The sequence below is a fragment of the Salmo salar genome, unplaced genomic scaffold (assembly GCF_965601325.2).
Source record: "Salmo salar unplaced genomic scaffold, fSalSal1 ptg000533l, whole genome shotgun sequence".
Lineage (NCBI taxonomy): Eukaryota > Metazoa > Chordata > Actinopteri > Salmoniformes > Salmonidae > Salmo > Salmo salar.
This window is the reverse complement of record NW_027675412.1, coordinates 129,637-141,830: the sequence shown is the minus strand read 5'-3', so window position 1 is coordinate 141,830 and position 12,194 is coordinate 129,637. Positions and strand designations below refer to the sequence as shown.

The 12,194-nt window shown below is 40.0% G+C and overlaps 1 protein-coding gene across 1 annotated transcript in view; it reads right to left on the bottom strand.

The window, feature by feature from the left end:
- Positions 1-482: 482 nt before the first annotated feature.
- LOC145876253 (uncharacterized) overlaps positions 483-12,194 on the bottom strand; it is a 53,583-nt gene continuing 41,871 nt past the window's right edge. Inside the window, exon 3 of the mRNA XM_082972046.1 lies at positions 483-2,217. Coding sequence (XP_082828172.1) covers positions 1,289-2,217 — 929 coding nt within the window. The 3' untranslated portion in view covers positions 483-1,288. The remainder of the gene's footprint in view (positions 2,218-12,194) is intronic.

Here is a 12,194-nt window from a genome sequence, read left to right as displayed (position 1 = left end):
ATTTCACATTATAATCAACTACAAAGCTTCACCTTCACCAATATAAACATGGTGTCTACTGGCTGTCAACAATTAAAAACAAGAAAAAAACACGTATTTCTAAATAATAATATACAATAGGATTATTTGTTTCTCCTTTTTCTTTCTATAGAATCCTAAATCCCACTAGATTCTAGAACTCTCGTCTTCCTAAAACTCACTAGATTCTAGAACTCTCGTCTTCCTAAAACTCACTAGATTCTAGAACTCTCGTCTTCCTAAAACTCACTAGCTTCTAGAACTCTCGTCTTCCTAAAACTCACTAGATTCTAGAACTCTCGTCTTCCTAAATCCCACTAGCTTCTAGAACTCTCATCTTCCTAAAACTCACTAGATTCTAGAACTCTCGTCTTCCTAAAACTCACTAGCTTCTAGAACTCTCGTCTTCCTAAAACTCACTAGATTCTAGAACTCTCGTCTTCCTAAATCCCACTAGCTTCTAGAACTCTCATCTTCCTAAAACTCACTAGATTCTAGAACACTCGTCTTCCTAAAACTCACTAGATTCTAGAACTCTCCTCTTTCTAAATCCCACTAGCTTCTAGAACTCTCATCCCCTTGGAACGAGCCCAAACAAAACTCATCTCCAATACGGAAAAACGTGCAGTCAAAATAAATTCTGATCCATGGCAACGCACTGCCTAAACACAAAACACAAATCTTATATCCATTTGGGGGGAAATCAGGTTGAACCTGCTCCTGAAACTAGCACAACTAAAAAAACACATGGAAATGGAGATATATTTTACCTCACTGGTTAGAGGACAACCTGCAGAAGACAGTCAGCTACATTTTGGAGTGATGCATTTAAATGTAGGGGTCACTAAACAAAGGAACACAACACTTATTTGTCATCACTCATCGATATCATGTTGAAATCAATTGTGTGAGAGGAGGGAGATGAGGTTGCACATCCTGTTAAAACCACACGGAATCTGGGAATAATGTGTACATCCCTGGTTAGAGGACAATTTGTAGAAAACAGCCAGATACATTTTGATTCAAGTGGGTCACCAATGCTGTAAATGTAACACAGCTCTTTTTTTGTTAGTCACTTTTTGTTAAATCTCATAAATAGTAATCCTCCAATTCAGAGCCTGGATTTTCCCCGAGGCTAATATCCATATCATGTTGAAATCAATAGAACAGGGGGCAAACGTTTAGGGTTCTACATTGTGACATCATTAAAATATATTGATATCATTTAACAACTCCTTCACTCCTTTTATCAGATTATCTCTGGTCACAGCTATAAGGCTGTGTGTGTTCTCTTGTGTACTGTCAGCTCTCCAGATCGACCAAAACTCTTCCCACAATGATTACAGCTAAAAGATTTCTCTCCTGTGTGTATTCTCTGGTGCACTGTCAGCTCTCCAGATCGACCAAAACTCTTCCCACACTGATCACAGCTAAAAGATTTCTCTCCTGTGTGTGTTCTCTGGTGTAAAGTCAGAGAGCCAGACTTACTAAAACTCTTCCCACATTGATCACAGCTATAAGGTTTCTCTCCTGTGTGTATTCTCTGGTGCACTGTCAGCTCTCCAGATCGACCATAACTCTTCCCACACTGATCACAGCTAAAAGGTTTCTCTCCTGTGTGTGTTCTCTGGTGTAAAGTCAGAGAGCCAGACTTACTAAAACTCTTCCCACATTGATCACAGCTATAAGGTTTCTCTCCAGTGTGTATTCTCTGGTGCACTGTCAGCTCTCCAGATCGACCATAACTCTTCCCACACTGATCACAGCTATAAGGTTTCTCTCCTGTGTGTATTCTCTGGTGTAGAGTCAGAGAGCCAGACATACTAAAACCCTTCCCACATTGATCACAGCTATAAGGTTTCTCTCCTGTGTGTGTTCTCTGGTGTGATATCAGGCTGGTTGACTGAGTAAACCTCTTCCCACATTGACCACAGCTATATGGTTTCTCTCCTGTGTGTGTTCTCTGGTGTAAAGTCAGAGAGCCAGACTTACTAAAACTCTTCCCACATTGATCACAGATATAAGATTTCTCTCCTGTGTGTGTTCTCTGGTGTAATGTCAGCTGGCCAGATTGAACAAAACTCTTCCCACATTGACCACAGCTATAAGATGTCTCTCCTGTGTGGATTCTCTGATGAATTTTAATGCCTGATGAGGTGAATCTCTTCCCACAGTCAGAGCAGCAGTGAGTTCTCTTCCCTGTGGATCTCTGCTGGTGTTTCTTGAGGTGTTCTGATCTGGAGAGACTCTTCTCTGCCTTGTCAGCATCATGAGGTTGTTGAGGCTCCCCAGAGGATCCAAGATAGTGAAGTATCTCTCCTGTGTGAACAACAAAGTCAGACAGATGGTTAAAGGCCCACAACAGTGGTAATCCACTGTAAAAGGTGATGCCAACAGCGGAGCCATGATGTTATACAACAATTGACGTCTGTAATGAATGTAAAAATGATTTGACAATTGTCTTAAAATGAGCAAGAATAGTCATATTTTGTCTTGTTTTCACATTAGTAGTAACATCGATGATTGTAGGCTAGAAATAAGTTATTCATGTTGTTGTAACTCTAAGCAGTGTGCCAGGCGACTTTTGGTCTCCAATATAGGCCCTTTTCTGTGTTTGCTAAAATTGCGGCACGAGGGCAATTTGATTGCAGAAACTCCTCCCTGCTAATGAGGAAACCGATAGTTATGGATGTACTATATCTGCCTGGAGCAAAATGGTGAGCAAAGATTTTAGTTTTTCACAATGTATTCTGAAAGTGAATGGGGGAAAACTCAGGGGAGTAACCTCCATTTCCAGGTTGATGATGAGTTCATTTCACACTACTTTAGATTATAATTGTAAGGCTCGTTTGAATGTCCTGTTTAATATAATGTTTGCTAAAGCATTAAGAATTATGTGTAATTATTGAAGAACGGCGTTAATGACAGTATCCATTTGGGTGTTGTCAATAAAGTTAAGATTCAATTTTTTATTTTTTTATTTCACCTTTATTTAACCAGGTAGGCCAGTTGAGAACAAGTCCTTTATTTAACCAGTTGAGAACAAGTCCTTTATTTAACCAGGTAGGCCAGTTGAGAACAAGTCCTTTATTTAACCAGGTAGGCCAGTTGAGAACAAGTCCTTTATTTAACCAGGTGGGCCAGTTGAGAACAAGTCCTTTATTTAACCAGGTAGGCCAGTTGAGAACAAGTTGAGAACATCACTGCTCTCGGTGATGCATTTTCTTCTTTGACGCACCTCATGTCTAAACTTCTTTACAGTGAAATGATTTTGATTGGTGATCTTAACTGGTGTTGGTTAATGCCGGTGTCTGATGATTTAAAATTGTTTTGTAATTCTATGAATCTTACCCAGTTGATTAACTCACCCACTCGCTCTAATCTAAAATGCCCAGAAAAATCTACCCTGATTGATTTGATATTGACAAATGTTCCACATAAATATTCTGCGGTTGGTGTTTTTTGTAATGATTTAAGTGACCATTGTGCTGTTGTTGCTATTAGAAATACTAAGATTTCTAAGTCTAACCCGCGTTTTATTCGTAAGAGAAATCTGAAGTGTTTTAATGAGCAGGCTTTCTTTCATGATTTGTTTTATTTTGACTGGAGCAAGATTGAGCTTATCCCTGATGTGGAAACTGCCTGGAAATTCTTTCATGATGGTTTTCTCCAAATAGTAAACAGACATGCTCCATTCCGCAGGTTCAGGGTTAAAGGGAGGGATAATCCATGGTTTTCGTCTGAGCTTTCTTGCATTGTTCACGACCGTAATCTAGCCTGGGCTAAAGCAAGGAAATCGTGTTCTGATGCTGGTTGGCTTGTTTTTAGGCAGTTACGAAACAAGTGTTCTTCTCTTCTCAGGAAGGCCAAATCTGAATATTTTATGTCTGTTACCACTGATAACCTGAATGACCCTAGAAAGTTTTGGAAGGCTATTAAGTCTATGTCTGGTAACAGTAATGTTAATGAATTACCGTCATGTGTATTGAAGGACTCTGTTGCTATATATAACAAAACTGAAATGCTGAATTGTTTCAATGAGCACTTTGTATCATCTGGTAGACTGTTTGATTCAGTGTCCTCTGTCTCTGTACAACCTTGTGTTGATGAACCAGTGAGAGCTGGTCAAACTTCTAGCTTTTTGCCATTCTCAGTGCAGGTGGTACATAAGGCCCTGAAATCCTTAGATCAGAGAAAGCCTGCAGGTCCTGATCTTTTGGATCCCTGCTTTTTAAATCTGGCAGCTGATTTCATAGCTGAACCACTTACATATCTGTTTAATCTAACCCTGGAATGTAATGAAATTCCAAAGATCTGGAAATCAGCATTTGTCCTGCCACTTTTAAAAGGGGGAGATCCAACTCTTTTAAATAATTATAGGCCAATCTCAAAGTTGTCACCCCTGGTGAAAATACTTGAAACCCTTGTGAGTGACCAGCTAAAAGAGTTTTTATATACTAACTCTATTTTCTCAATGTACCAATCCGGTTTCAGGAAGAAGCATAGCACAATTACAGCAGCCATGAAGGTTTTAAATGATATCACTGAAGCTCTTGACAAAAAAACAGCATTGTGTCTCACTTTTTATTGATCTCTCTAAGGCTTTTGATACAGTTGATCATGCTATACTAAGGCAGAGATTGTTGAGTGTAGGTCTTTCAGAGCATGCAGTTGCATGGTTTGTTAACTATCTGTCTGATAGAACTCAGTGCACTCAATTTGATGGGCTTAGGTCTGTTAAATTGTCTGTCTTGAATGGTGTGCCCCAAGGCTCTGTACTTGGTCCTCTCTTATTCACTATTTATATAAATAATTTAGACAAAAATGTCCAAAATGCACAACTTCATTTTTATGCTGATGATACTGTTATTTACTGTTGTGCTTCATCTCTTACAAAAGCTTTCCAGAACTTGCAAACTGCTTTTAATACTGTTCAACATACCTTGTCTCAATTGAAGCTTATCCTCAATACTGACAAAACTAAACTACTGGTGTTTTCTAAAGCCAGAAATAGACCTCTGAACCTTTCACCTATTACTACCTGTCAGGGCAAGGAGATTGAGGTTGTAACCTCATATAAATATCTTGGAATTTTGATTGATGGCCTCTCTTTTAAAATGCATATTCAACAACTTACAAAAAAATTGAAGCTGAAATTAGGATTTTATTTTAGGAATAAGGCTTGTTTTTCTTTTTAAGCCAGAAGGAGGCTAGTATCAGCTACATTTATGCCTTTACTAGACTATGGGGATATTTTATATATGAATGCTTCCGCTCAGTGTTTGAGATCAATTGACACCTTTTACCATGGCACTTTGAGATTTATTTTAAAATGCAAAACCCTTACGCACCACTGCACTTTATATACCAGGGTTGGCTGGCCTTCTCTAGTCACTCGTAGGCTCAGTCACTGGTATACTTTTATTTACAAAGCCATTTTGGGTTTACTACCTTTTTATTTGGGCATTTTTATTGTTCAGAAATGTGGTGGGTACTCTCTTCGTTCGCGGGACTTTATCCTGCTAACTGTTCCAAATGTCCGAACTGAATTTGGTAAAAGGGCTTTTATGTACTCTGCACCATCGTCTTGGAACGCCTTACAAAATACTTTTAAACTGGAAGAACTTGTCCCGATTGGTGTTTTTAAATCACTGATGAATGATCTGGAGACTGATTCCCTGACATGTCAATGTTTTTAATTTGCTGTTTTTGATTTTGTTATACTCTTTGTGAATTCTATGGTTTTTACTAGATTACTTGTAGTTTTTCATGTTTGTCTGTAATTTTTGTAATGACTTGGTGCTGCCTATCTTGGCCAGGACGCTCTTGAAAAATAGATTTTAAATCTCAATGAGCCCTTCCTGGTTAAATAAAGGTCAAAAAAATAAATAAAAAGTTCTCATTTACAACTGCGACCTGGCCAAGATAAAGCAAAGCAGTGGGACAAAAACAACAGAGTTACACATTGGATAAACAAACGTACAGTCAATAACACAATAGAAATATCTATATACAGTGTGTGCAAATGGAGTAAGGAGGTAAGGCAATATATAGACCATAGAAGCAGAGTAATTACAATTTAACAAATTAACACTTGAGGGATAGATGTGCAGATGATGATGTGTAAGTAGAAATACTGGTGTGCAAAAGAGCAAAAAAAAGTATATAAAAACATGGGGATGAGGTAGGCAGTTGGATGGGCTATTTACAGATGGGCTGTGTACAGCTGCAGCGATCGGTAAGCTGATCAGATAGCTGATGCTTAAAGGTAATGAGGTAGATAGATATAAGTCTCCAACTTCAGAAATTTTTGCAATTTGTTCCAGTGATTGGCAGCAGAGAACTGGAAGGAAATGCGGCCAATGTAGGTGTTGGCTTTGGGGATGACCAGTGAGATATACCTGCTGGAGTGCGTGCATTGGGTGGGTGTTGCTATGGTGACCAGTGAGCTGAGTGAAGTCGGCCTAGCAAAGACTTATAGATGACCTGGAGCCAGTGGGTTTGGCGACGAATATGTATACCAGGTCGATTAGAAAGGCCTGCTCGCAGAAGTGTTCTAGGGAGCATTTGACAGTGATGAGGGGTGGCCGTTTGACCGCAAACCCATAACGGATGCAGGCGATGAGGCAGTGATCGCTGAGATCCTGATTGAAAACAGCAGAGGTGTATTTGGAGGGCAAGTTGGTCAGGATAATATCTATGAGGGTACCCATGTTTACAGATTTAGGGGTTGTACCTGGTGGGTTCCTTGATAATTTGTGTGAGATTGAGGGCATCTAGCTTGAATTGTAGGACGGCCGGGGTGTTAACCTCACTAGGGTAGGGGGCACTATTTTCACCTCCGGATGAAAAGCGTGCCAAAGTAAACTTGGTAGATTTGGATAGAAAACACTCTAAAGTTTCCAAAACTGTTAAAATAATGTCTGTGAGTATAACAGAACTGATATGACGGCGAAAACCTGAGAAAAATACATCCAGGAAGTGGGATTTGTTGTTGTTGTAGTTTTCCATTGACTGCCTATACAGATTCCATTGACTTAGGTCTCAAATTGCACTTCCTATGGCTTCCACTAGATGTCAACAGTCTTTAGAAATAGTTTCAGGCTTGCATCCTGAAAAATGAGAGTGTAAGACCACTCTGAATGAGTGGACCATTCAGTATCTCAGAGATTTTTCATGCGCGAGACCGAGAGCGCACCTTTCTTGTTTACCTTTTATATTGATGACGATATTGTCCGGTTGAAATGTTATATATTATTTAGGCTAAAAACAACCTGAAGATTGATTATAAACATCGTTTGACATGTTTCTACGAACTTTACTGATACTTTTCGGATTTTTCGTCTGGCTGTTGTGATTGCCTTTGAGCCTGTGGATTACTGAACAAAACGCATGAACAAAACTGAGGTTTTTGGATATAAAGAGAGACTTTATCGAACAAAACAAACATTTATTGAGTAAATGGGAGTCTTGTGAGTTGCAACGATTTGAAGATCATCAAAAGTAAGTGATTCATTTTATCGCTATTTCTGACTTGTGTAACTCCTCTACTTGGCTGGTAACTGTTTGTAATGATTTGTCTGCTGGGCGCTGTTCTCAGATAATCGCATGGTATGCTTTCACGGTAAAGCCTTTATGAAATCTGACACCGTGGTTTGATTAACAAGAAGTTAATCTTTAAACCGATGTATAACACTTGTATGTTTTATGAATTCATATGAGTATTTCTGTTTTTGAATTTGGTGCTCTGCAATTTCACTGGATGTTGGCCATGTGGGACGGTAGCGTCCCACACCCCCTAGAGAGGTTAACCTCTTATGGCTAGGGGGCAGTATTTTCACGGCTGGATAAAAAACGTACCCGATTTAATCTGATTATTAGTCCTGCCCAGAAACTAGAATATGCATATAATTATTAGCTTTGGATAGAAAACACTCCAAAGTTTCTAAAACTGTTTGAATGGTGTCTGTGAGTATAACAGAACTCATTTGGCAGGCCAAAACCTGAGAAGATTCTGTACAGGAAGTACCCTGTCTGACCATTTCTTGCCCTTCTTTGTCATCTCTATTCATTACAAAGGATCTCTGCTGTTACGTGACACTTCCTACGGCTCCAATGGGCTCTCAGAGCCCGGGAAAAACCTGAATGACGTAATTCAAAGCCCTGGCTGAAACACACGAGCGCTTTTGCTAAGTGGTCTATCAGAGGACAAAGGGCTTAGGCTCGAGCACTGGCCGCCCCCGCCTTTCTGTTTTTCCCTCTGTTTACAGACACGCAGATTCCCGGTCGGAATATTATCGCTTTTCTACGAGATAAATTGCATAAAAATTGATTTTAACCTGTTGGGTCTAGGGGGCAGCATTTGCACGTCTGGATAAAAAAAATGTACCCGATTTAATCTGGTTACTAATCCTACCCAGTAACTAGAATATGCATATACTTATTATATATGGATAGAAAACACTCTAAAGTTTCCAAAACTGTTTGAATGGTGTCTGTGAGTATAACAGAACTCATTTGGCAGGCAAAACCCTGAGACATTTTCTGACAGGAAGTGGATACCTGATGTGTTGTATTGACTTTAAAGCTATCCCATTGAAAGACACAGGGGTTTAGGAATATTTTGGCACTTCCTATTGCTTCCACTAGATGTCACCAGCCTTTACAAAGTGTTTTGAGTCTTCTGGAGGGAGATCTGACCGAACAAGAGCCATGGAACGGTGATGTCCCATTAGACACCTGGCGCGCTACTTCATGTTGGGTACCCTCGTTCCAATACGTTATAAAAGGCTATGCATTCGTCCACCTTGAATATTATTCATGTTCTGGTTAAAAAAGGCCCTAATGATTTATGCTATACAACGTTTGACATGTTTGAACGAACGGAAATATATTTTTTCCCCTCGTTCATGACGAGAAGTCCGGCTGGCTTACATCATGTGCTAACGAGACGGAGATTTTTGGACATAAATGATGAGCTTTTTTGAACAAAACTACATTCGTTATGGACCTGTGATACCTGGAAGTGACATCTGATGAAGAGAATCAAAGGTAATGGATTATTTACATAGTATTTTCGATTTTAGATCTCCCCAACATGACGTCTAGTCTGTATCGCAACGCGTATTTTTCTGGGCACAGTGCTCAGATTATTGCAAAGTGTGATTTCCCAGTAAGGTTATTTTTAAATCTGGCAAGTTGATTGCGTTCAAAAGATGTAAATCTATAATTCTTTAAATGACAATATAATATTTTAACAATGTTTTCTAATTTTAATTATTTAATTTCTGACGCTGACTTGACTGCCGGTTATTGGAGGGAAACGATTTCCTCAACATCAATGCCATAGTAAAACGCTGTTTTTGTATATAAATATGAACTTGATAGAACTAAAAATGCATGCATTGTCTAACATAATGTCCTAGGAGTGTCATCTGATGGAGATTGTAAAAGGTTAGTGTATCATTTTAGCTGGTTTTATGGTTTTGGTGACCCTGTCTTTGACTTGACAAAACATTACACACAACTCTTGTAAATGTACTGTCCTAACATACTCTAAATTTATGCTTTCGCCGTAAAACCTTTTTGAAATCGTAAAACGTGGTTAGATTAAGGAGATGTTTATCTTTCAAATGGTGTAACATAGTTGTATTTTTGAAAAATTTGAATTTTGACATTTATTTGGATTCAAATTTGCCGCTCTTGAAATGCACCTGCTGTTGATGGAGTGCACCACAGGTGGCACGCTAGCGTCCCACCTAGCCCCAAGAGGTTAAACAGCGGTTGACATGCTTCGAAGTACGGTAATGGAATATTTCAAAAAAATGTCACGTTATGCGCCATGCGTGCGACCGTGATTTACCATTGGGAAAGTGTCTAGAACGCACGAACAAAACAGAGGATATTTGGATATAACGATGGATTATTTGGGACCAAACCTACATTTGTTATTGAAGTAGAAGTCCTGGGAGTGCATTCTGACGAAGAACAGGAAAGGTAAGACCATTTTTCTTATAGTAAATCTGATTTTGGTGAAGGCTAAACTTGCCGGGTGTCTAAATAGCTAGCCCGTGATGGCTGGGCTATGTACTTAGAATATTGCAAAATGTGCTTCATCCGAAAAGCTATTTTAAAATCGGACATATCGAGTGCATAGAGGAGTTCTGTATCTATAATTCTTAAAATAATTGTTATGCTTTTTGTGAACGTTTATCGTGAGTAATTTAGTAAATTGTTAGTAAATTCCCCGGAAGTTTGCGGGGGGTATGCTAGTTCTGAACGTCACATGCTAATGTAAAAAGCTGTTTTTTGATATAAATATGAACTTGATTGAACAAAACATGCATGTATTGTATAACATAATGTCCTAGGTGTGTCATCTGATGAAGATCATCAAAGGTTAGTGCTGCATTTAGCTGTCTTTTGGGTTTTTGTGACATTATATGCTAGCTTGAAAAATGGGTAGTCTGATTATTTCTGGCTGGGTAGTCTGCTGACATAATCTAATGTTTTGCTTTCGCTGTAAAGCCTTTTTGAAATCGGACAGTGTGGTTAGATTAACGAGAGTCTTGTCTTTAAATAGCTGTAAAATAGTCATATGTTTGAGAAATTGAAGTAATAGCATTTCAAACGTTTTGAAAACCCCCTAGAGAGGTTAAGCATATCCCAGTTTAGGTCACCTAACAGAACAAACTCTGAAGATAGATGGGAGCCAATCAATTCACATATGGTGTCCAGGGCAGCTGGGAGCTGAGGGGGGTCTGTAACAGGCGGCAACAGTGAGAGACTTATTTCTGGAGAGATTCATTTTTTTAATTAAAAGCTTGAACTGTTTGGGCTTAGACCTGGAATGTATGATAGAACATTGCAGGCCATCTCTGCAGTAGATTGCAACTCCTCTCATTTTGATGGAAAATGTTGTAGTTGGGGATGGAAATTTCAGAATTTTTGGTGACCTTCCAAAGCCAGGATTCAGACACGGCAAGGACATCAAGGTTGGCGGAGTGTGCTAAAGCAGTGAGTAAAACAAACTTAGGGAGGAGGCTTCTGATGTTAACATGCATGAAACCAAGGCTTTTACGGTTACAGAAGTCAACAAATGAGAGCGCTTGGGGACACACAGGGCCTGGGATAACGTCTACATCACCAGAGGAGTAGGATGAGGGTACGGCTAAAGACTTTCAGAACTGGTCGGCTCCCTCCAGTCAGGTTATAGTGATGACTGGCTCCCTCCAGTCAGGTTATAGTGATGACTGGCTCCCTCCCTCTAGTCAGGTTATAGTGATGACTGGCTCCCTCCAGTCAGGTTATAGTGATGACTGGCTCCCTCCCTCTAGTCAGGTTATAGTGATGACTGGCTCCCTCCAGTCAGGTCATGTTGATGACTGGCTCCCTCCCTCTAGTCAGGTTATAGTGATGACTGGCTCCCTCCCTCTAGTCAGGTTATAGTGATGACTGGCTCCCTCCCTCTAGTCAGGTTATAGTGATGACTGGCTCCCTCCCTCCAGTCAGGTTATAGTGATGACTGGCTCCCTACCTCCAGTCAGGTTATAGTGATGACTGGCTCCCTCCAGTCAGGTTATAGTGATGACTGGCTCCCTCCAGTCAGGTCATGTTGACGACTGGCTCCCTCCAGTCAGGTTATAGTGATGACTGGCTCCCTCCAGTCAGGTTATAGTGATGACTGGCTCCCTCCCTCTAGTCAGGTTATAGTGATGACTGGCTCCCTCCCTCTAGTCAAGTTATAGTGATGACTGGCTCCCTCTAGTCAGGTTATAGTGATGACTGGCTCCCTCCGTCATTTGTGTGTTTTAATTATTTAATGAAATAGCATGCTTAAAGCATCAGACAAGTTCAGTACATATAGTTGATTTTATAAAAACACATGGGGTGATTTGTAGAAAGAACAGATGACTCTTGGTTGACCAAGATGTATTTTAGTTGGGGACAGCACTAGAACATGATTTTGGGGCTCCCGAGTGGCGCAGTGGACACTGCATCTCAGTGCTTGAGGCATCACTACAGACACCCTGGTTCAAATCCAGGCTGTATCACAACCGGCCGTGATTTGGATTCCCATAGGGCGGCGCACAATTGGCCCAGCGTTGTCCGGGGTAGGCAGTCATTGTAAATAAGAATTTGTTCTTAACTGACTTGCCTAGTTAAATAAAGGTTAC